Raw genomic sequence first — 25,375 nt, forward strand, 5'->3', positions numbered from 1 at the left:
CAAAAAACTTTGCCGACCACTGGCCTACACTCCACTCGATCTACTACAGTTACACGATGTGTTGAGTGTAAATAGTAAAATTCACATAATATATGTGTGCATTGAAAAACTAAACATTGGGTTTCTATGCTACCACACGCCGGTTATGAAATGTATGATAAAATGACACAAATGATGATTCTTCAGTTTTATTTTACACTTTTATTTGCACAAATGCACGTTAGAAGGTGTCTATTATTATCTGTAGGCCACAAGCACCACTGAAAATCGCAAATGACTGTAAAAGTGTGTCATTATAGACGAAATCAAATTTGGTCAAGATAAAAATATACGGCTCTTTTATAAAGATGTAATCTAATACATACACTACAGAAGGTTTTATCTTTTTGAACAGTGGGCACTAAAACATAGGAAGAAAAAATTTGTAATCAGTTACTTTTTTATTAAGCTATTCAGTTGGATATCAGAAGGGATCGAAATTCAGACCGAATACTTCAGTTTAAGGCGTAAAGTTCATAACAATTTATGGCAAATCAAAAAAGGCAATGATTTCACTTTAAACAAAAAAAAACTCTCAAAATAATTAAAAGAATAGAATTAAAGCATCCGAACTGTTTAAGATGGAATACGTTATGCTTTTAGAAAAAAGTTTCCTAAAAAGAATCTTATTAAAATCCACCGCGAACAATCATCATGTATTTACCAAATGCAGACCAACCAAATATTCTGTGTATCACTGTTAAAACTTGAAGGGTTCCTGAAAGAGCAATTGACAAATGAACAGGCATATCAATAATAAATCAACAGGCTTATCTATTATAATAATATCATAAACTGACCATAAAATGTCCAGGGTTTGTTAAATTAGGATAATATGTGAATGCATATTAAAAGTAAGTTGGACAATGTTTTGTAGGGTTGTACTAAGAGTCATGGTTTTATGGAAACCCTCAGATTAAATCATAGGTTTGCTGTTTGGAAACTTGGTCTTCCAGTAACTTTTCGGGATGGTGATTGTACAAGAAGAACTTGAACCACGTGGATAGGGCATCACGTGGTTCTGATCCCACAAACCAGTGGTGGTGTTATAGCACCTGTTGAAAAACAAGAAGTTGGCATTGAAATACAAAATTGCATCTGAAAGCATCAAGGAATGTTTCAATGACCTACTTAAATTAAGTGTGCTTAAGTCAAATGAATTTATTTGGCTTAAGTGTACTTAAGTAAAATGACGTTGCTTGACATAAATGGCTTTCATGTGATTAAGTTGGTATTAAACTGCAAAATTTCTACACCTTGTTGCGAAACTTTAATCTACGTTTTCTGTTATATAACAGCCACATCGCTTTACAATCAGATTTGGACAATTAAATCAACATTTTTATTTTAATAAATCGAAAAAAAAAGGCTTTATTTATATCAAATGGGATAAAAATTATAATTATTGAACTCGCAAAGATGACGAAAAGAACGAACTTCCAAAAAAAATACGTTTAATCGAACGAAGTTCAATACGCACGAAAATAAGTTTAAATCTCAATTTGTTTAAAAAAAAGTAGCGGAGATTATATCTTTTGAACAACCTGCATTTCACCTCGGTTTTTAAACTTTGAGATTTACTAGGGGCCTATTTAACATACTCGTGAGCAGAGCAGTGATCTACAAGCAGAAACCAGCTGTTAAAGCTAGAATCTTGGAAAATGACAAACAAATATCCTACATCACGCTATTCATGAAGTCATAACGTACCGCGCGAAGGGGACGCAGTTGTTCTCGCCCTGCCAGCCTCCGAGTAGGTAGATCCGATCGCCGATCACCGAAGCACCGGAGAGATAGAGGGTTGGAGAGTTAATGAAGTTGACCGGGACTACAGCAGACCAGCAACCCTTGTCGAACATTTCTACTGTAAAGGCAATTCCGTCTCCACCTGGACAATGATATTGGAAAATTGTATAAATGAATGTCATTGTTGTAAAGATTTAAGTCATTGACTTGACTTCAGTGCACTTTTTCACTTGATTTACATCTTTTGACCAAAATGACTTGACTTTACTCAAGTCTTTTGAACGAAATGACCTGACTTGACTTAAGTCATTTAACCGCAATTACTTGACTTAAGTCATTTAACCACAATGACTGGACTTGACTTAAGTCATTAAAATAAAATGACTTGACTTAAGTCTTTTGACCGAAATGGCTTGACTTCACTTAATTTATTCGGAAAGATGACTCGTCTTAGACTTAAGTCATCTTGTCAATTAACTTGGAGGTAAATTAAGTGCTTTTTATTCGACTTAAACTGAAATCTCTGTTTTCAAATGACTTACCTTGACTTAAGTCTTTTAGATAAATGACTTGACTTGGACTTATGTCATTTTGTTAAAAATAACTTGGGATTAAATTAAGTGTTTTTTATTAAAACTTACCTTAAGTTTTGTACATTAAACAACACTCTTATTGCTGTTTATTGCGTTTGTGTTATTTTTTAGTTGTTGCTCATATAATCGGACGAGTTTGCCAATTTTAATAGTTTAACAGTTTACTCTTATGTCAATGGCATAAATCGGAATTGACTTGCTCTCATAAAGAATTCACTGGAACTTGACTCGGGCAACCGATGACTTGGACTGTGAATTTTTGCAAAACTTTGACTTAAGTTAAGTCAAATCAAGTCATTTTATCGAAACGCTTAAGTCCATTCATTTAAAAATGGTGACTTAAGTGTACTTAAGTCAAGTCACTTTTATACCACACTCCTAAACCTGAGAAAAATTGGATCTTAGGGTCGTTGAGAAGAGACTAAATAAAATCGTTTTTATTTTACATTTCTTCGTGTTACAATTGTTTAATGATAAAAGTTTAGAATTTTGAAACTTCGTATTTATCTTAAATATGCTAAAAATGTCTTTGTAGTTGTTGTTGCTCAAATAAAAAAGTTAAAATAGGTGCGCAGCTTAAAAAGCAAAATGCAAATAAAGTTTTTTTTTTATATTCAAATTTTTAATGTTTGATTGTTAATGTTGGCAAGGACATCCTAATCATCAAATCCCAAGTCGTCAAATCAACACCGATCTTACCAAGCACATATGCCTTGTTGTTGACTGTCAACATGGCGTGAGAGTCCCTTCCTATATTGAGGGGCGGCATCTTACTCCATTCGTTTTTCTCCGGGTTGTACTTGAAGCAAGAGTCGTTCTTGGAATAACCTCCGCTGATCATGATGTTGTCGTCAACCACACAACCGGCGTGCCTATAGTTGTACATTAAGCGTTATGGTCGAATTGCAAGGCTAATCCACTGCCATACTTGTCTTTATTAGGTCGTTGGTCGTAATACTATGGCATTAAAGGTAATCCATCCGGTTTTTGATACTGTTGCTTTAAACTTTGAGCTAATTTTTAAGCATTTTAGACTGTAAAAATTACATACAAATCGTTCCAACCAAGAAGTTTTAATTAAAAAATTTTGTTTCGACCGAGGGTATAAAAATGCCGTTGGACAAAGTAGCGTTTTTGGTAAAAAACGAAATAGATTAGAACTAGAAGTAGAGCGCACCAGCAATTCACAAAATAATTTGGAATTAGACGAATTTTGCTCTAATTGATTGAATTGGAAAACTTGAATTATTAAGTTGTCTTAAGTCTGGTCCCAGTTACCTGTATCTAGTCTGTGGTAAGGGTGCCACCAACTCCCAGGTTTTGTTCTTTCTGTCCAGCCTTTCCACAGTCGCCGTGTATCCGTTAGGCGTAAGTCCGCCTACTGCGTACAAGTAGCCCGACACAACATGTAGTGAGAAGCAGGCACGTTTAATCTGAAACAAAAAGGAGGTTGTTAATATGTTGTTTAAAAGCGAATTTATTTTAAGCTATGTTATTACTCATTGCCCTAAAACACTGGAACGCCAGTCGCCAACATTCCTACCAAAGTCAGTTTCCCCATTAGAATTTGTTAGCTATCTATAACACTGGCTCTCAACCGAGGTGTCGCGGCGCTCTAGGGTGCCATTTTTAACGCTCAAGGGTGCCAAGAGATATTTCAAATTCTTTCGGATTCCGATTTTTGCTTACATAGTAAGCTTCTTTTATAATTTTGTGTGTGCAATAAAAGTGCCAAAAATTAAAAATAATTTTTTTCAACCTTGTTGCACAGTTAATGTGCTGTTTTAATCTCGTTTATTAGAATGTACAGTTAACCATTAAGCAAAAATAAAGCTGCGAACAATTTATAATTTCTGTAGGGGCCGCAAGGCAAAATATGTTGCGAAACACTGATCAATAAAAAGGAGCCGTTATAGTTAGTCAGCGCGACTTTCGAATGGCTGATACAAGGTGATACATAAACCTGTGTGTATACATAAACTTTAAGTCAATTGCAGTGTTTTTCAACCTTTTTTTATCGTCACCATTTTGAAAATTGTTATTTAGTTAAAAATTTCTCCAAAAAAAGTTTTAAATTGCATTAAATGACATTTTAACTGTAAAAATCGTAATTAGGGCAATCTACGGTATATGCTTTGTTAATTTTCTGCAATTAAAATTTTCTATTTTACTTCAAAAATAATCGCTCTACTTACAACCAAACAAAAAATAACTGTGCAATTTACAAGCACGATTTTTACGTTTAAACGCAGATTTAAGGCCAAAGTAGTCATTTAAGGTCAACATTTTGCTTATGACCAAACAACAAAGTGCCTTGTGACGCCACAAGCGCGTTGTTTACCTTCAAATGCGGCGGCGAGTGCCAGGTGCCCGTAGTGAGGTCGAAACAGTGCACGTCGTTCACGATACAAGAGAAGGAATCGAATCCGCCAACTACAAAAAGAAACTGCTCCAAGGCTGCAACGCAATGAAGCGACCTCGTCTCGCTAATCTCAGCAGCGTGGGTCTTTCCAGTTTCCGGATCATAAATGCTGAAGTGGTTGTCGTAGCTGACCGCAGTGTAGCCCAGCTCGTGGCTAGTGACGTCATCGACGGGCCGGCTGCCCCCCAGGGTCGCCACGCACTGGGTACCCCTCATTTCGACCGGGACGGGGGAGACGTGGAGCGCCTTGCTGGTCATTACGTCGGTTATCTTCTTGCAGAGCGCTTCGTTCGACATCACCATTAAATCGGTGGTGACGTTGTCCGCTAGTTGGCGCTCGCCGATGAGCGGAAAGCGGACTGCGGACATGACCTGTGGACAAAAGGTAAAAGGTTGAAATACTCGCTTTCCTCTGAGCCTGTGTATAGGTCATTTGGTAGGCGGCGGTCCCGGTATGGCCGAGGTCGTGAGTTCGAACCTCACTGCAGGCTAGTTAATTTTCTAGTCCACCTTGCTTGCATCATTGATCGACAGATTCGGTGATTCTGCGACGGCTTTTCGGTGTACTAGCTTGAGAAGATTTTGTATTGTCAAGAGGACTTTTCAAACATTTTAAATTTCGACCCTAATTATCTTTGTTTAATTTGCAAACCACAATTTGAAATGAGTTATGTCATTTGGAAAATTACTTAAGTCCACAAAAAGTCATTTAGAAACTGACTTAAGTTCAAGTCAAGTAATTTACAATACCTTTTGTCCAATTTAGTCCATTTTTAAAAGGATTTTTGTTCAAGTCAGGTCATTTGCCAAAATACTGAAATCCATGGGTACTCTATGCACGGGTCTGTAATGTAGCTTGATAATAAATTGCAAAGCCAAAAATGTCGAATGGGTCGACATCATCTTGATTAAGTTTCCTTGACGTTCTAGTCGCAAAATACCACTGGAGTAGGCCGAACACCACAACTAGTTTTGAGTGAGTTGAATTAAAGCACCACACGAGACAGTTGGTTGAAAGATTTATAGATTTTCTCATTCAACCAACTTTCTTTTTATAACTATTTCTAAATGATGGTGTTTCAGGTTCAAAGCCCAGTCGATTTATAGCGCTATGGTTTTAGTTTAATTTTGTTTCAGAAGCAAGTTTTTAATTGGAAGTCATCTTCAAACCCGCAAAGTAACAGACTAATTTGACGAACTTCTGAACAGCAATAATGCACTAATACAGACTTTTTAGCGTCGCTGGCGTTCTAATCCGTTATTTTTTGTTGTTGCAGATCTCAATATCAATTGATTCTGCGTTTATAATCTATACTTCAGAGCGCTACACCCCAGTGAAGTTGTTTTGGTGTTAATATTGGGAAAACGTTCTAACATGCTCCAAGTTAGAAACCAAATCCGCTTAGTGCGCTTAAATCTTTGCCTCAGGGCAAAATGACCAACAATAAACAAGCTGACTAGCGACATTATAAGGTTGTCTACGCAACTAAAACCTATAGTCGTACGGCATCTGAAAAAATCCTACAAATACGAAAGGCTGCGATGTCGGTTTAAAATAAAGTCGAATTCGATTCCGGCCAAATGTATAAAGTCCCGAGTCCAGCTCCCAGACCTGGACAACTAGATAATTCTAGTTTTCTAGTTCAAAGAATTATAGGAAAATACGTATAATTCTAATTCTAATCTAATTTAAGAATTGCTTGTGTGCGCTAAATCTAGTTCTAATCTAATTCAGATTTTATCAAAAAAATCTACTTTGTCCAACGGTATTTTTAGTATCTCAGTCGAAAAAAAGAATTTTGAACTATTTTAAAAAATAATTTGAATTATTTAGAATAACATCAGAACAGGAATATTTAGCATTCACATTCTTATTAGAATTATTTGCGATTTACATTAAAATGATTGTGAATAATAAATGTAATTCTAGTTGAAATTCGTTTTTTATAAAAGTCGTTAATTCTAATTCTAATCTAATTTGAGAAAACTAAAAATGATCTAATTTTAAATCTAATCTAATTTGGAAAAACTGAAATGATCTAATTTTAGTTCTAATCTAGGGGTTCTTAAACCGGGGTCCATGGACCCCTTGGGGGTCCGTGAACTAGTTTTAGGGGGTCCATGAAGGCCTAATTGAAATGTTAGTGTAAATTTAAAAAGTTACCATTTTTTTAGAGAAAACATTTTAATTAATAATAAAACGGATTTGCACTGTATGTATTTAGACTCCATTTCACTTTCACATTTTTGGACCGAAATCAGCAGATTTATGAAGTTTATTTGTATTGTAAAGTCATTTTTTATTTTTTTCCCTACCGTGGTCCACGCAAGACCCCAATAAAATTTTAGGGGTCCGCGGTAAAAAAAGTTTAAGAACCCCTTAATCTAATCTAATTTTGAAAAGCTAAAATACATCTAGTAGTCCAAGTCTGCCAGCTCCGACTCTATACAGCCTGTATTGGGAATCGAGACTCAAGTAAGACTACTCAAGACTCTTCGAGGTCCTAGTCCTACGTGCGCATGCGCAGTAGACTACCACAGATTTCGTAACTTATAAGGCCACCAACTGTAAGTATAGTAAAGGTGAAATAGCATATGGTAAATATTTTCCGATCACGTAGTGGGTGGTTGAGTTATACGACACCCATATCAGTGGATTGCTGTATATCTACACTATTTTGTTTACGTAAATTGGCGGAACACAGGCTGTAGCGTCGGAGCCGGACTTAAGACTCGACGCAGTCGGTCTATTACGCTGGAGTCGGACTCGGGACTCTAGTAAGACTGCGTGTGATACCCGGGTGCATGCGCAGTACAAAATTCAAAACTGATGAGACTGCAAACTATTGTAAAAGGCGAAATAGCATATGGTTAAAAAAAATCAACCATGTATTGTGGGTGGACGATTTATATGAAACCCCTAATGTTTTAACACGATATTGTTGTTTTAATACATACATATTCGAGTGCGCGTACATATACATCACAATACAATGCACGCGTCACCATACATTGCACTAGCATGTATACAAGTCTGCAAAGTAGTGTCCGCGCGGTGCTTGTGGGCTAAGCACCTGAAAACCGTAGCCCGAAGATCAAGCAGAAAGCGCAAGTCGCGATCAAGTTAATAATCTCTGCAACAGCGCGTCTACGAGCTGAGCTGGCGGCCGTGGAAGGAGAAGAACAGCTTTCACTACTTGACAGACTTGAATACATGCTAGTGCAATGTATGGTAACGCGTGCATTGTATTGAGATGTATATGTCGAAATATGTATGTATTAAAACAACACTCGAATATGTATGTATTAAAACAACAATATCGTGTTAAAATTAATGCAACTCCAATAGGCCTAATGTTTTATTTTTTACGCCAATGACTTGAACTTGACTTACGTTATTTATGACATGATTTGAGCTTGACTTGCGTTAATTTTGACTTGACTTGAGCTTGACTTGGGCAAAATATAATTGGGACATGTTATTTTTACGAAAAAACTTGACTTGAAGTTAAGTCATTTCAAAATGACTCGTTTACAACACTGGGAGTCGGACTCGTGTTGTCCGGACTCAAAGTTTTCTTGACTTAAGTCAATAATTTCCCCAAACGACTTAGGAAAAGCCAAGTCATTTGAAAACAGCTACTTAAGTGTTGACTTAAGTCATTACAACACTGGGAGTCGGACTCGTTTTGTTTGGTTCGTAGGAATTGCAGAAGGGTTAAAATAGGGGTTCAACCCATCGAATGGGATAAACAATGAGTTAGTGGGGCATTTAATGCTTTACCCCGCTCATGGGGTTTGTAGAAGGATTTCAAGTAGGGGTTTAACCCTGCTTTGAGTCGAAATAAATAATTCACCTCTTCCAGATGTTGCTTTCTGTTGTTTTCGTCGTGTACAATCCATTTCTTTACGGCGTTGAACACCGATAGTTCACCCACGGAAAGAGGGTACTCCAGGTCAAGGTTATCCGAGGTCAAAATGTCCACCAGGCCGCCCACTGATAAGGTCATGAACCCTGGAGTCTTCACGACCGCGTGGAAGTTCGCACCGATAAACTTGTGGCAGACTTTCTGCAAAATCGTCGATAATATTGGTCTCAAGTCTTCAGGTTAAAATGAAATGCGATGTTTTTGCCTAAGTCGTGGAGGACGACCTTTCATTTATTAATCAATATTTTCGTGAATTTCAAACTGAGACTACCAAGGCCAGCCATTAAAAACAACACTTATAAGGAGTATATATAGTAATACACAGGTTTACTAGGTAATCTAGAAATATTAGTATTAATTTTTTGCATAATAACCTTCTTAATTCTTCAATTATTTTTAAATTCTAGTCATTGACAAGAATTTTATATTTGTATACTGCAGTTCAAACAACAGAAAATGCCTAGAAATAGACAATTTTCTTCTTTAGCTGTGGTGAGAAATTGTGGTAGTTTTAAATATTATTTTACCAATATGTTTAAGAACTAAGAATTCCTTCAATACCTAGATATATTTATACTTCAAATCAAAAACTGGATTTTAAAAGCCCATAAATATACGCAAAAAGTACCAATCTCGTTTTTAGACGTTAGTCCTGCAAGTTAACAGTTATTTTTTTTCTGTCGTTCTGCGGGGGAATTAAAAAAAATGCAGGTTCTTTAAAGGAGAAGGGATATTGCTAAGTAAATTCGACTGTGTATTGCAGGTAGAGGGTAATATAAACAGTGGTCAAGCCTTGTCGCAAGTTGAACGTAATTTTAAAACGAAAAGGTAATTCAACATGGCTTTAAAAGCAGCATTAAACCACGTAAAAATGGACAAATAATTGCTCTGTCCAAAAAAAGCCTAACGAATTGAGTTAACTTAATATAGTTGTAGAAAGTTAAATACAGCTGGAATAGTTTGGCCTTGTAGAAAACAAACGCTATGTAGCCCCAAACAACGAAATATTTACCATAGCTTAATAAATCACAATTTTTTGTTTCGCACAAAATCAAAATTAGTCGAAAGACAATCAATTTTCAACCAACCTTTTCTATTTATTTTTATATTATTATTATTTTTTTTTCACCTTTAGTCTGTCGTGCTTGTAATCGATCGCGATGCTGCGATGCTGTATGCAGTTCGCCACATTCATTATCGATTCCAGGAACTCGGCTCCCCCCTCGACCAGTGACGTCACTTGCATGCGGTCGCTGGCGCGCATCAGGTCCGAGACCGATTGTGACGTCACACCCACCCTGCCGCTGTAGAAGTAGCCCAAAAGCGGCTCCAAGATTCCCTCGTCGATCTCGGGAACCTTGAGTTCCGAGTTGGAAGATTCTTTATCGGGCGTGAAAATCAGCGGCCGGAAAAACTCGCTACTCGCGGCCAGAATGCACGCGTGGGCATCGACGCGGATTTTCCCGCTGCCCGACACCACCGTCACGTCGGTGTGTTGCTTAGCGACGCGTGACGTCATAAAATGTTGCAGCACCTTGACCGGCATAGACGGGTCTGCATACCTGTAGCGGAACTGCGCAGCCGCGGCCCGTTTTTCCTCCTCTGTTTGCAAACAATCGATTTCGGCGCTCAGAACCTTCTCGAACTCGTCGCACACGCTTGTGACGTCACACATGTTGCATTGTGACGCGACGTTGCGCAGGTCGCGCACGTTGTCCTGCGTGATGTCCATTTGAGAAGTGTAGAGGAAGTTGATCAGCAAAGCGATGGGGTTATTAAGGGTCACCGCTGCTGCTGTTGGCTCAGGGTTACTAGAGGTCATGCCAGCTTCGTCGGTTAAACTCTTTTTTTCGTCACTTTCATGAGATTTTTCGCCATTTTTTTCGTCACCGTTAACTTGTAATTCCGACTCTAATGGAGGCGAAATTTCATCTTCCTTTGCTTTTTCTTCCTTATTTTTTAATTCTTCGGCAGTTTCTTTCTCTTCCTTTTCTGCTGACTCATCTTTCGGCTCCGCTTTCTCCTCCTGCTGGGTCACTTTGTCGGTATTTTCGGCGTCAGAAGATTGTGCGATATCGGGTGAAGCGGAATCGGTGTTTTCTGACTCGGTTTTTGACGGTTCTGTGTCTTGAGCGCTTTCCTCTGACGCTGTTTCTTTGGTTTTCTCTTCAATTGTGACTTCGTCCACTTTAAGATGGGAAACTAAACCGTTTTCGAGGTCTTCGACGCCATTTTCGGCAGGCTCAGCTGAAAACAAGCAGATTATAAGAATTACTGTTGTTGCTGGCGTTAAATTCTGTACTTTTTTAAGATTGATAAACTATTATTGATCAAAGAACGCGCAGTAAATTTTGGTACCCGTGAATGTTTAACGTTCGTTGGACATGTCGGTCGTTATCCTTTCAGTCTTTAATAGGATCTTAAGAGAAATATATTTGGCAAAAAAAAGGCAAACAGTGCAAACACGTAACATTCAAACTTTTCAGAGGAAAAAACAATTTCATTTTTATTTTTTCTACGTAATGTTACCGACTGTTGCATGAACTATCAAACATTATAAACAAGCGCATTGACTCCATTTCCTAAAAGGTATGCCAGACTCATAAGATACCAGAAAGTTTTTTTAAGGTTTGACGTTAATGACCGCTAAGAAGTGTTAAGAGACTGCTCCATCTAATTAGGTACTAACTAACAATTCTGGGAGTCCTAGTCATTTTCAAACTGCATTTTGTTGCCAATTAACTACGTATATGCAAATTTAGTTTTCTTTATATCTTAGTCATTTTTTTTATATATAGAATCGGTTTAGCCTTTAAGGCGCCGTGCCTTATAACACACTCAAAAATTAAAGTTTGGGCAACTTAAACTATACAAAGGTATTTTTACAAGCTGCAAACGAGTGTTTTCCGTCTTTTAACAGAAATAACGTCACGTTTTGACGTAATGACGTCATCCCTTAAACTTCCCCCATTTCTAAGTAAAAAATCCTCTGCAACAACAAAAAATGCGCCTTGCGGTATTTTCCTGAAAAATATGACTGATATAAAAAGTGGAATACGACTTATTCCGAAAGATGCCTTTCAGAAAATACCGACTTATTAGTAACTTTTATTTAAAAAGTGAATGTTCTACACAAACCTTGTTCAGTGACTTCACAAGCGGGGTTTACTTCTCCCTCCATTTTTAGAGCAACAGTTTCGCCCAAGTTCTTCGATAACTGAAAGAAAAACACGATAAAGTTAACATTCGAATATATATCAATCTTTCAATTAGGCAAAAGGTAAACTTCGACTTGGCGAGAGTTTGTATGACAAAGTTTGTGTTTCAGGTTTTAAAAAAAAATTTAACTCAAGACTTATGCCCAATGGTGAAAATAAACCGGAACGTTTTGGAACGGCCTTCAGTAAAATATTTGCTTTTGAATTTTTATGTTACCAGGCATTCACACCAAACCATTCCGCCATATCCTTTAATGTACTTAAACTAAGATTTCAGTTGCATATCTGCTCTACATCAAACGATAACCTCAGGATTCCTAAGAATACTTATTTTAAACGAACCGGTTCGGCGTGACTTTGTGACGAAATCTCTGAAAACTGTCATGCGTTTCAGTAAAAAAATCCTACTTCCACCTCTGAATGTGCCCCGATATCAAGTTTCATGTTTAAATTTTTTTTTTCTGGTTATGCAATGATACTGACCGTACTATTTTAGTAATATTTTGACGATTGAATTTGCGAAGAAAAAAAATTATGTAAAACAACAATTCCGACATCTGCATCACTATAAAATCTTAATGAAAACATTTAATTTGAAACCAAGTCAAGTCATTTGTCCGAAAGAATAAAGTCAAGTCAAGTCATTTGAAAACATGTGTACTTAATTCAAGTCATTGACTTAAGTCATTACAACACTGCTCTGAACTTAATTAAAATTAATTTTCTGAACTAATTCTCCTTACCTCCAAAAGCTGCTGATTATACGACACCACGATTTTGTGGGCGGGCAGACACTCTTCATTGTCGAAAGTGACGTCACAAAGCAGTCCATCGTGACGTAACTGATTGAAATTGCTGAGCAGGTAGGCGGCGTGTTCGTCTTGGTTCTCGATGTAATGCTGGGGGCGCGATTGTGACGTAAGATTGCCCATTCCCGGAATCAGTTTTCGCAAACCTTCGAGAATGAATATAATTTTTAAAAATAAGACTGTTTTTAAAAGATATTTTTCGATATAAAATAATTCGTTCGAAATATCTTTATTGAAATTAGTACACCGAAATCCATCGCAGACTATCCTAATCTGTCGATCAATGATGCGAAAAAGGCAGGCTAGAAAAACAACTAGCCTGTAGTGAGGTTCGAACTCATGACCTATGGCCATATCGGGACCGTCGCTCTAACAAATGAGCTACGCAGGCTCAGAGGGAAGTCGAAAAACGACTATACGCCAATGCTTGCTAATTTGTATTAGTACAAGCAACTTCACATTACAGGCTAGATCACAGTTGTTTTACACATATGTCTGTGTATCTTTTAGGGAAATTAATACTGAGTTTTTGAGACATAAAATTATACAAAAAAATAATAAAACGATGGAAAAATATTTGATTGCTTTTAATACGAAGATGTAGTACTAAATAATTCTGCATACCACGATGATTGCGTACTTTTTCTCCAAAATATCTGGCATTGGAATAAAATGCTAAGTACTGGACATTTACACTTCTAAATCGCCGATAAACAATTTTAGCAAAACAAGTTTGTAACCTACCTTTAAAGTTTAGTTTCTTTTTGGTTTCGGTCGCCGATCCCTCAGGCTTACTCCGGTTGCTTTTTGAAATCTTTTTGAAGCCCTTCAAAACGTTTATCGACATATCTAGCAATCCTAAAGGCAAGAAAATGATAAACCAATGTAAAAAGGCGGTTCGCGTTAACTTGGTTTATAAGCCAAAGTGACTTTCTTCAGTTAAAACTTCTGCTGTACAACAAATTATGTCATCTAAATGAGTTTAGCGTTTTCTTTTTCCTGCATCTATTTTTTTAAAACAAATTTTTTAAATGATAAATCACCTTTATTTAACGGAATCTTTTTTTTTTTTTGTTAATCACGAATGTTATTTTCTTATTATTTAACGAATTTCGAAATGTTAATCAAATACAAATTTTTCTGACGACTTAAGTCAAAGACTTAACTTAAGTGCACTTAAGTAACTGTTTTCTTATGAAATAACTTGACTTCAGACCAAAATGAATTAGAGCCAAATGCGGCTAATTTTAATTTAATTTGTGAATTGCTTGAATGCTCTAGTTTGAAGCTAATTCGGATTTTACAGAAAAATCCAATATATGTCCAACGGCATTTTTAATCATTTAGAATTTGAACTACTACTCTTTGGTCGGAAGGAGTTGTTTTTTTTGTGATCTGAAAAAAAATGACGATGTACAAAACGTATAAAATTGGCACACGAATATTTTCGATTCATATTCTTAAGAGAATAAAGTGCAGTTTAATCTAAACAGAATGGAAATAATTAAATTTAATTCTAGCTTAAATTCTAGTTTATATTCTTGATTTCAATATTTCAGCGATTTCTAATTCTAATCTAATTTTTAAACGTCCAATAAATCTAGTTGTCAAAGTATGGGTAAGATACACTAGAGACGCAGAATTCAGATTCGCGCAAATAGCGAAAAAATGCATTTACTCAATTATAGTAGGTCACCACACAGTTTAGTGCATAGCTCCTGTAAAACAAACTATGGCGAACTCCTAATACACCCAAAGTCGTTTTGGCTTAGATACAATCGTATGAGCAAACTCTTCAATAGAAAGTAAGGCATAAAAGACTAATCTCACTTTTACTTTGGTAAAACCAAGTGCTCTATAAAAATGGGTTAAAACAGGTATATCTTTCTTCTGAAAAACGATATCTTTTTTACCCAATTTAAATTCGTATCTGTCTGTGATTTATTTTGATCTGTTGTCTCCAAACGACTCCCTGCTAATAAACTGTGGACACAAACTACATTACTGTCTTTAAATTAGCTTCATACTTTTACACTGTACATGTTTACTAATAGGTATTTTAAAACCTAATAAATCAACGTTTAAAATCCTACAAGCCAAGCGAAAATTCATTATCGTTACACAACAATCGCCAACAACTATTGCGTGGACAACCGGTTCAGCAGCATTTAATTGTGTCGTCACAGGAGTCGACGGCTTCGTACGCCTGGGGGCGTATTTCCAGCAAGACACGTGAAAATTCTCTAACGATAATAATAATGATGATGAAGCCCTTTTTTTCGCTGTGTATATGTATATCCCTCTTTACAACACAATTAAATGGCGGCCATTAGGGCAATATACGGTATGGAGAAAGCTGTGTTACTTTTAATGCGTTTAAATTTAATTCCCAAACGGGGGCTATTTGAAAAGTACACGTTTCTTCTTTATAGCTGCTGGACAAGCTTACTACAAAATTTGTTTAGAATGCATTGTTATTAATTAACTTAAAAATTCCCACCAATAAACACAATTGTTGTTTATTTTCAGTATTTGCAAACATTTGTTCAGGTTCTCGAACATATTTCAAATAATTAAGTGTTCTTTGAGGATATTCCTTGGCTGTTTAACAGAATATGTTAAAATTAACACCTCTTGTGTATTTGCATTTTTCCAGAGTGTGTTAAAGTTATCTAAAGTAGGTCAACTGGTACAGTTCTCACGATTGGACACCAAATGACGTCATTACTCTGGTCAAATAAGCAAAACATTCCAGTAATTATTAACAGAGGTCATTAGGCAAAACTGGTCTTAGTTGTTGATCAACTGTTTTATTATAAATTAACCTTTCACTAAAAATTGCCAAAATACCAATATCATCTAGTATCGAATCGCTAACAATGCCACCCTAGTATCGGACGAGTACCGATAATACCAATTGGCATCAGGTATTGGCTTCGATGCGATATTATCGGAAATACGTGGCTGTAAGTATAGAAGTACAGAAACATTGTTTTAAAAAAGCCGTAAGTATACAGATCTATTTCGGAGAGTGTATATGGAACTGTTCGGGTCTCAGTTACCAATTTTTTTTTAAAGATAATAAACTATGAATTACCCCGCCTACAGAAGAGAATATCCTTTATATATTAAATCAATTTGGCTTGTTTGATCAAAGCAATCTCTTCATTAGGCTAACAACTAATGATAAATTGATAATTATTAAACTTCATAAGATTAAATAACATTTTCGGCCTATTCACATGAAAAAAATATCTTAGAACGTTTTAATTTAGTTTACTTGTTTGAGCATAATAATGACGTCATTTCCTAACGGATCGGTCGCGATTCTTTTATCTAAAATATCGGGTATCGCTATCGGAATAAAGTGTCCAGTATAAGCAATCCCTAAGCCAGGGGTTGTTAAACTTCTTTTACCGTGGACCCCTAAATTTTTTTTTTGCTTTGCATGGACCCCGGTTGGCAAGAAATGCTCCAAAATGACGTCATAATATGACGTCACAATACAAATAGACTTCATAACTCTGTTTATTTCGGTCCGAAAAATGTAAAAGTTAAATGGAGTCTATAACTATACATTCAGTGCAAAGCCGTTTCATTTTTAATTAAAGTGTTTTATTTGAAAAATTAATTACTTCGTAAGTATACACTAGTTCTTTAATTAGGCCTTCATGGCCCCCCTGAAACTAGTTCACGGACCCCCAAGGGGTACCCCTTCCCTAAGCTTTATACACTTTTTGTATTTTGGTGAGTTAAACTTAGAAAAATAATCTTTGGTTGTTGAGTAGAAATATAAAATCGTCAAAAAATAAACAGTTAGGCCTGCTAGGCAAAAATAACCTTGAGTTCAAAATATATATAGGTAGTTGTACAAATTACTTACTCTACACTCATTACGTTTCAATAATTATATTTCTTAACACTGCACTGCTTTTACATCTCCGCCTAAATTACAAAATGTGTCGATGCTTGAGGCTGCTGTGTGGCCGTCATGTGACTCACTTACAATCAGCTTTTTTCCGATGTTAAATTAAAAAAAAAATTAAATTGAATGGGTGAAACGCTTTTTGCGCAATTCTCCAAACATATTTTCCACCTGGGATTTTTTTTAAATATAATGACTCCTTTAGGTTCTGTCGCTAAAAAGCTGAAATTTAAACGCAATCCTTGTAATTGATTTAACTATCCATTGCACACACTTTTGACAAAAATAAGAATAATATATTAATGTCCATTGTAGCCTTATCAAGTATTACTCCACTACTTAGTATGACGTCACATTACACGTGATCGGGTCCACTGACGTGTGACCAACACCCAATCAAGCGGCACTTCTCAAGGAGTCTACTGTTTGCTATTCTACTTGATACAGCTTTATCTAACGGCTTGAATCACCGTGTTACTCGTGTATACTGAGATATGTGAACATATACTCAACGAGCAATATCAACTGAGACCACAAGCAGACTTGGACAACTAGAGAATTCTAGTTTTTTAAATCATTGAATTGGAGCAAAATTCGGCTAATTCTAATTCTAATCTAATTTATGAATTGCTTGTTTGCTCTAATTCTAGTTCTAATCTAATTCGGATTTTTCCAAAACTGCTACTTTGTCCAACGGCATTTTTAGTCACTCAGTTGAAACACAGAATTTCAATTAAAACTCTTTGGTTGGAACGACTTGCATGTTATTTTTACAGTCCAAAAAGCATTAAAAAGGCTTAAAAATTACATATTTACCATTCATATTCTTATAAGAATTAAATTAAATTGGTTGTATGTGATTCTAGTTCAATTTCTAGTTGAAATTTGTTTTTAGGAATTCGGTAATTCTAATCTAATTTGAAAAAAAACTCAAAACAATCTAATTTCAATCTAATTTCGAAAAACTAAAATGCTCTAATTATAATTCTAACCTAATTTTGAAAAGCTAAAATAAATCTATTTGTCCAAGTCTGCACATAAGTAGTCCGCCCACTATTTGTTGGTGGGTTTTTGCGTTCAGCGTTTCCCTAATACTAAAGAGTATAAAATTAGGGAATTTATCCAAATTTGTGCACACAAAACAATTTATGTTATGTTTACCTGCGTTATTGCTCATATTCGCACGATTTTAATAGTTTTAAAGTTCTATTTTATGAAACTTGACTTGCTCTAATTTAGACTTGACTTGGGCAACCGATGACTTGGACTTAAGTCATCTTTAAATGACTTGTTTACAACACTGCAATTATCTATAAACTATTTGTAAGCAAACATAGACATTGGCAGAAATATGTTGGAATTTAATTGGTATGAGGCATGTTTTTGTGTAGTTATTCCCAATTTTGCCGAACCAAACCCTATAAATCATACCATTTACTGCAGTAGGCGACCCAACTGAGTCAAACCGCTACCCAATGAGTTAAGAAACCCTGTTGTGTGTCAAATTTTTAAACAAATTTCATTACATTTTAGGTAAATAACTGGTGATAATTTAGGCTACCAAAGCACTTCTTTGTTCTAAAGTTGTCAATATTTTAATCATTTTTTTAAAGTAATATGCAAAATTTGAGAGATGTCCGATAACTGATTTTTAACGAGAAAAAATACAAAATTGAAAGTATTTTTCCTTTTTTTAGGCAAACGTTGCTTAAACATTTTTGAAAGCGTTATTTGTATTATATTTTGTTTGTATTTTTTGCTTGATAAAAAATTTTGCCTGAACAAAAACGAAATGAAAGTTGTGTGTTGTTTTCCTTGTATTGTTTCCAATGATCTTCGATACCCTTAAAATTGTAGACCACAGTTTCCAGTGACCTATGAGAAGAAAGAAAATAAGGTTATCTACTGGTTATATATTGAATGAATTAAGTCCCAGTCAAGTCATATGTAAAATAACTTAAGTCCAAGTCAAGTCTTTTTGAATAAATAACAAGTCAAGTCCCAGTCCAAGTCATAATTAGAGCAAGTCAATTCTTTTCGAACGATTTTATATTGTCACCGGGCCAGAATTGAAGTGACGTAATCGGTTCATACTTCTGTCATCTGATTTCATCGAAAATAAAGCTGCGTTGTTATTTTTCGAACAGTATTGTTTTTAATCGAGTAATGGCCAACATGCGCAAGGATGGTAAGTAATGTGTCTGTTAAGTTTATATATGTCACCGTACATTTGACAGCATTAATACATTTAAAAAATGTCGTAATTTTTCCTGACATAATTCGAATTTTTTTCTTTAAAACATAAGCTTTAGTAAAAACAAATGTGTCTGTTGCCTCCTTGACAACCTTAACCAAAACATACAAATAGTTTTTTGGCTATATACAACCTAATTTTACGACGAAATGTATAATGGAAACACTTTATTTTAACCTGTAATTTGTCCAAAAGATTTAAGTCAAGTCAGCTCATTTTGCCCAAAAGAATTAAAGTCAAGTCAAATCAAGTCATTTGAAAGCAGTGCTTAAGTGCACAAGTGATTACAACACTGGAATCCAACCCGTCCAAACCTAAATTTATGTGAACGCACTGTGCTCTACTGTATGGCAGTGATAGTAGCAAGAAAACATTCCAACTTTAATTAATATTCCATTTTACGTCTTAAACTAGAACGACCCTGTGGCGCGCCGGTTAGGGTTTCGACTCCGAGTTCGGATGGAATCTCGGATGTCGTAAGCGGCTAAGCGCCCATGAGAGTAAAAAGCTGAAACCTAAATACCCACTGGGGCCTTTCGGGCCCCGCAACACCCCGCAAATAAGGGCAACCTTAGTGATTTAAATCGATTTCCGACAAAATCATTGAATATGCAAAACTTGGAAATTAAATCTAGTACTTGCAAACCCAAATGCTAACCTCAACCCTAAACCAAGTTAATATTCCTAGAGACAATGACAAACTGCCACTTGACGCCTAAATGCTTTACCTTCAAGAAAAATTTCAGGCTTTTTTTGACTTATGGTAAAATCTGGCGAAATAGTTAACGAACGTCATATAAATGAAGCTTTTAGCAATGCTTCCCTGCTTTCTACGATGGGTGAAACTTTATTACATGCTGGCCTTGCCTCTTCGTATATTACCGGGATATTAAGTTGAAATACGGCGAGTTATTTGGGGAATGATCGAAAAATATATTTGATAAATTGAATTTACTTATTAATGCGTAGAGCCATGTTATTAAATTTTGACTAGCTAGCATGTTTAAAAAAAATACAAATATATGATCATTCTCTTAAAATGGATAAACGCCTATGATATTCTTTTGCCAACTTTTACTCGGTAAATTTTTATCAAGGCATGGCCCGAGCAATCACTGTTAAAACAGACTTTAAATCTGTTGTTTCGAGCAATATGCGAAACTCTTCAATATGCCTAATACGCCACCTTTTAAATGGAAAAGATTTATTTTTTGTATGACGTTATGTTAAGACGTAGCTTTGTAACGTCGTCACTAAAAGTGCATTCAACGTCAGCATTTTGCTTGCTGCGGCCCTTGTACAATTTTAATTTGTTTAGTCTTGGTGTTGATATGTTTGGTTGGAGTAACATGCGCAAAGAGGTGTACACTGCCCCCAGATTTTGCATTTATGTTTGCGGCGGTAAAATATGTTTTCGCCCTGGTTTACCAAGACGAGCCAATTCGCATAATTAACGTTGCACGCGCAGGACAATAAAGCGCAGCAGGAGGCTAGCAGCCGCTTTTTTCCTTTGCGAGTTGAATGTAGCAACAATATGAACGCATTCTGTATCCAAGGTCAAAGACGCATCGCAAAGAAGTTTCTTCAAAGCAGGCATGGGCAAACTACGGCTCGCGGGCCAGACCCGACCCCTTTAACCGTTAGGCTATATTTGGCCCGTGGGCTAGTTTCGCCACTCAATCGGTATATTGTGATCATGGCTTATTTATTTGCTGTAACATCCCGGTTCAACTAGGGCTAGATTGCACGCTGCGAAAAAACGTATTAATTACGAAATAAAAACGCATATACAATGATACAAATGTTGATTTGAATTTAAAACAAACAAAAAAATAAAGCAAACTGGCATCGTATGACCATTTGCATGGCAGACATTGCAGTTTTAACAAAGCCGTTAGCATTCTTAGAAAGTACTATACGTAACAAGGTAAGCGGGGTAAACGCTTGCATCTTTAAACACAACAAACATAGATGGGTTTGTCATGTAATTTACAACGCTATCATAAGGCGAGCCATTCGGTTGGTTCGGGGCTACTTTCATAAAAGAACTGCCCTGACAATATTCACCGGTTATAACGTTGGCCAGAAACATATGCTTGAGATTTCCTTCTGCATATGTATTCGAGTATTTGGCAGTTGTAGCAAAGTACACACCTTTGCCATATGCAGTTCCTGAAAACAACAGTATAAAAGACTTTATCGAGCACATTTTATACGTAGAGTTATTAAATATGTTTTGGAATAAGTGGGATTAAGAGATTCTTTTGAGAAGACTGTAAATATTTAAACAAAGTTTAGCATATTGAATACGGTTGTGCCTAGCAGCTAAAATTCAAATTAAAACACGGCTTTTGTAGTAAGATATTTTTTAGATGTTAACTTTTTATTTGACCTACCATTAATGCCGGAATGACCTTTATCGAAGCCTTGATTACAAATGCTGTCACATTTATCAGCCCTGGTTCCATGGAATAATTCTCTCGTTATAATTGGTCTACGTCCAGCTAATACGTCAGTAACCTTTTTCTGTTGGGCTTCAAATTGATTGTAGAGTGTTGGGTTTTGGATGCGTTCAATCTGACACACACAAAATATATAAGCGATATTGTTCTAAAATAGATCAAAAGAGCAACCATGTCGTAGTAGGCTACAATTGCCAACAAACCCTTAAACATTTAGCAAACGCACCTTAGAAACATTTATTTGAAGAGTTTTATTGAAGAGTGCCAGAACACGTTTATATTCCTGTGAGTTCGGTGAAAGCGCTACTCGTTTCCAAAGTTGTCTTCCCATGCTATCCCAGTTAGCTGGAATAACTAAAAAAATCCCAAGATTAAATGAAATAGAAAATCTTTTTTCATAAAAACTTTCTTCTTTCAAAAATATAAGAATAAAAAAGCTCATGCTGGGTACAGTTTACCTTTTATATAAATCTATAACTATGTTCTCGTATATTCAGTGTGGAATCTTTTCCTAAGAGGATTTATATTGCTTTAAAGTAAGATGGAAACACCCTATTTTGGTATTTTATACCGAAAACAAAGTTTCAACCTGAATTTGAGGCACCATTTTGCGATGCTGGGAACTCCTGTTTAAATGTTGCCACCATTGCTTGTTGAAATACATAAATCGAGATGCTTTGCAGAACATTGGCTCTGGTTTGTTCAAATCTGTTGATTGCTTTTCTGATGCATTTCGCGACTTCTTGGGCTTCTAAGCCAATGCCGCCTAAGTAAAGCAATATAAGTTGTTCAAGTCAGAGTTATTAATTATAAAGTTTTATTTTTGAAAAGCGTTTTGTAGTAAACCTATGAAACAAACTTCTGTCATCTATCGTTTACTCTATTTTCTTGGCACTTTCGTTGCAGTTTATATTGTTTACAGAACCAAGTTATAAGTGACCCAAACGCTAACTATCACCCTAACCTAAATATTGTTGGCAATATAAACTCCCGGACGAAAATGTGGTAGGAATCTAGACCAGCGCCCAAAATACCTCAAACTTATCTTACTGTTAGAGTCTCGCAAAAACAGTTTAAAAATTTTGTTCCCTAGGAATTTATCTGCTTCTCTAGAATTTATCTGCTCACCTGTTCCAACCGGAGGCATTGCAAGCGATCTAACTCCACGTTTGTTAGCTTCATTAAACAACTCCAACAACGCATTTTCAAGTCGATTGACAACTTTGAACACGTTTAAATGAAAGATGAACTTGTACGACAAAGCACCAGCATTAGTAATACGAAGATTTGTTGAGCTGTACAGTGGGTTGTTGGCGCAATCATTGGCAATGCTTTGACCACCTTGGGCCACAAGCAACCTGCCAACTTCACCTGTAAATTAACAACTTAATCAACCTCAAAAAGTTTTTTGAAAAATTCTACCCACCTGACAAGCTGAATTGTTCTGTCGAGTTGACTATTGCATCACAACTGGCTGACAGAATGCTGCCTTGAACAACTGTGATGTCGATTGTCGTTGGGTTCTGGGTACGTTTTTTGAAAAACTGCGTAACAATGTGTTAGGGTAGTGCGTTTTAAGCGAGGGTCCGCGTACGCTGAGGTTTCGTGAGAAAGTTTTGATAGGCTTTGATGAAGTTTAATAACTGATAAATTGTATAATAAAAACTCATTTGATTGTTGATTTACTTACATTACTTACTGCTTCCAAGTTTATTTGATCGTCTCTGGGCCCTCTGGGAGTTGCTGCTGTTGGTTGTAAACTACCAGTAACAGTTTGGGAGGTCCCTCTTCTCCTCGCAGCTGGTAAATAAAAGCCTTATAAACCCTACCAGTGTAGGATATCTTATAAAGTGTGATGCCGATTAAGTTTAATGTTAGCTTGTTCATTTCATATAGAAGGAAAGCGAATAGAGACCTGACGTTACTGTTCTGGCCTTGGCGAGAGGCAGGGCAGTCTCTCTCGAAGAGAAGAAATAAAAATGATAAAAGCATGCACGAGAAAAGGCAAACGGCACAAATGTGGTCGCTACTGCTATAAAGAGGACTGCAGAGTCACTACACAAGCCTTTATCTGCAGGAAATTTAAATCAGCCTAATCTAAAGAAAATTAGATAACTTTAAGTTGGTGAACGAAAAAGTTTGGAAAATTCCCACCTCTTGGCTGGCAGCTGGTAAATTAAAAGTTTTTTTAAAGTTTTTTATTTTAAACTATACGAGCCAAAATCTATAAAAAACAAAACATAGCTTCGAATTCAGGAACATAAAACTTTCCAAAATGCTTACCTCTCCGCTCGCGGTTTCGTGCCTGAATCCTCTGGTAACTGATCGGACCTTTTCGTCTGATCAGACACAGATAAGCATAGAAAGACAACGACGTGGCAAGTGACAAAACCTAAACGGAGATATACGAGGAACGAACCGGCTCTGTAAAGTCCATTTTTTAATAAGACGCCTGGATTCGTTGTTCGTTGATTTCGACGAGCCAAATCTGTTAATAGCATCTTTGCATTGACTATGCCACTGCAGTGCCTTGTCAGTTTTTATGACTTAATTGCGGTTGCAACAAGTATATGATTTAATTAGTTAATAAACTAATTGTATATAATTTACGACTCAACATTCAGTTTCACGTGCGGATACATATATATTTTTGATACATTTAGTTTTGGAGTCATGAAAAAATTCCACACCGAACTACATCAAAACGCGACGTCATGACCTCAGTAAATTAAAGAAACCTGTTTCCTTTGTCAAAAACGTAGTTCAAAGAAACGTGCGAAAATCTAGTTTTGGACACAAACTGACCCAAAATCGCTCAGAAGGAGGTTATTTTACCAAAACGTTTAAAGAGTTTGAAGCAATAACAAAAAATGCGTTTATCCTGTTAAAGCTGAGTAAAAATAAACGACTCTAAACTCCCGAGTCCCGATATTCCGACTCCGGTTGAATGTGCGATTTCGTCGAGTTTTTAGTCAGGCTCAGACTATAGACTGTATTCCGCCGACTTAAGTAACTAAATACGGTGAACATTCAGAAGTTCATTTATAGGAGTGTCATATAATTCATGCACTCACAATACATGGTTGGAAAATATTTTGCCAAATGCTATTTCACCTTTACAAAATTACAGTTGACGACAATATCAATTTTAAATTTAGTACTGCGCACGTCGGAATCGGATCTTCGACAGTTTTAGGTCGTCTTACCCGAGTCCCGAGTCCGACTTCGCAGCCCTGAGCTTCAGGTATCAGCTCCGATCCGATGTTATCGGTCATACCTATTTACTTACAGCGCAAGAAATCAATAGAGCCTTGAAGTGTTCCGGTGGTTGTTCAAAGGAGGCAAATTGTGTCGTCATGTAAGTAGATAAGCCCGTACTGGCAAGCATCATGAAACTGCAAACCATTCCATACGATCTTTCCTGAAAATTTTCCATTAATATGGGTTTGAATTTTTAACTCATCGTGTTGTTGGATTAAATGTAGGCCTACAATCGGTCTTTTAGAAACACTAATCTGCGGCGTAATGTGTTATGGTTTCGTTTATGCCAAGGAAAATTATCTATTGGAACTGTCATAGAATTGAAGCCATTTTATTAGTGCTGAAAAAGTTGATAAAATACGACCCAATTTTAGTGAGTATATTATAAGTAGAATTTGGTTATAACGTCAATATAGTAAAAACTTTTGATTAGATGCTTCCAACTATTGCCCAGAATGTAACAAGTTCACTCACTAGGTTTTGTATAACAGTTTTAGTAATAATAACCAAGATTTTCGCGTAACAGGTAAGGAAACAGTTTAAGGCCCTTTTGGCTACCCCACGCCAGTGATATTGACACTACATTGTATAAACAATGACTGCGTCCTCAAATCCAAAACAAAGGCATTTTGAAATGTCTACAAAATGAAATCCAATAAACATTTAACTTCAAAAACCTCGTAACAAAACGGAACGCCTATGATATTTTGGTTGACT

At 36.2% G+C, this 25,375-nt stretch overlaps 2 protein-coding genes across 2 annotated transcripts; both read right to left on the bottom strand.

Annotated features, from left to right (window-relative positions):
- Positions 1 to 191: 191 nt before the first annotated feature.
- LOC146141611 (kelch-like protein 26) lies at positions 192 to 13,609 on the bottom strand. The gene is made up of 10 exons (XM_083389664.1): positions 13,501 to 13,609; positions 12,691 to 12,902; positions 11,868 to 11,946; positions 9,859 to 10,976; positions 8,658 to 8,870; positions 4,720 to 5,172; positions 3,657 to 3,811; positions 3,078 to 3,250; positions 1,750 to 1,927; positions 192 to 1,094 (listed from the first exon to the last, which is right to left on the bottom strand). The coding sequence occupies exons 1-10, from the start codon at positions 13,601 to 13,603 to the stop codon at positions 956 to 958; spliced, it is 2,823 nt and encodes a 940-aa protein (XP_083245790.1). The 5' UTR covers positions 13,604 to 13,609; the 3' UTR covers positions 192 to 955.
- A 7,229-nt stretch (positions 13,610 to 20,838) lies between these two features.
- Positions 20,839 to 24,833, bottom strand: LOC146141612 (protein mono-ADP-ribosyltransferase PARP15-like). The gene is made up of 9 exons (XM_083390207.1): positions 24,687 to 24,833; positions 23,681 to 23,789; positions 23,097 to 23,197; positions 22,824 to 22,941; positions 22,526 to 22,768; positions 21,987 to 22,163; positions 21,624 to 21,751; positions 21,332 to 21,512; positions 20,839 to 21,107 (listed from the first exon to the last, which is right to left on the bottom strand). Exons 1-9 carry the CDS (start codon positions 24,831 to 24,833, stop codon positions 20,839 to 20,841), a joined length of 1,473 nt encoding a protein of 490 aa, XP_083246333.1.
- Between the last annotated feature and the right edge of the window lie 542 nt (positions 24,834 to 25,375).

This window comes from Ascidiella aspersa, chromosome 5, assembly GCF_963924565.1.
Source record: "Ascidiella aspersa chromosome 5, kaAscAspe10.2, whole genome shotgun sequence".
NCBI lineage: Eukaryota > Metazoa > Chordata > Ascidiacea > Phlebobranchia > Ascidiidae > Ascidiella > Ascidiella aspersa.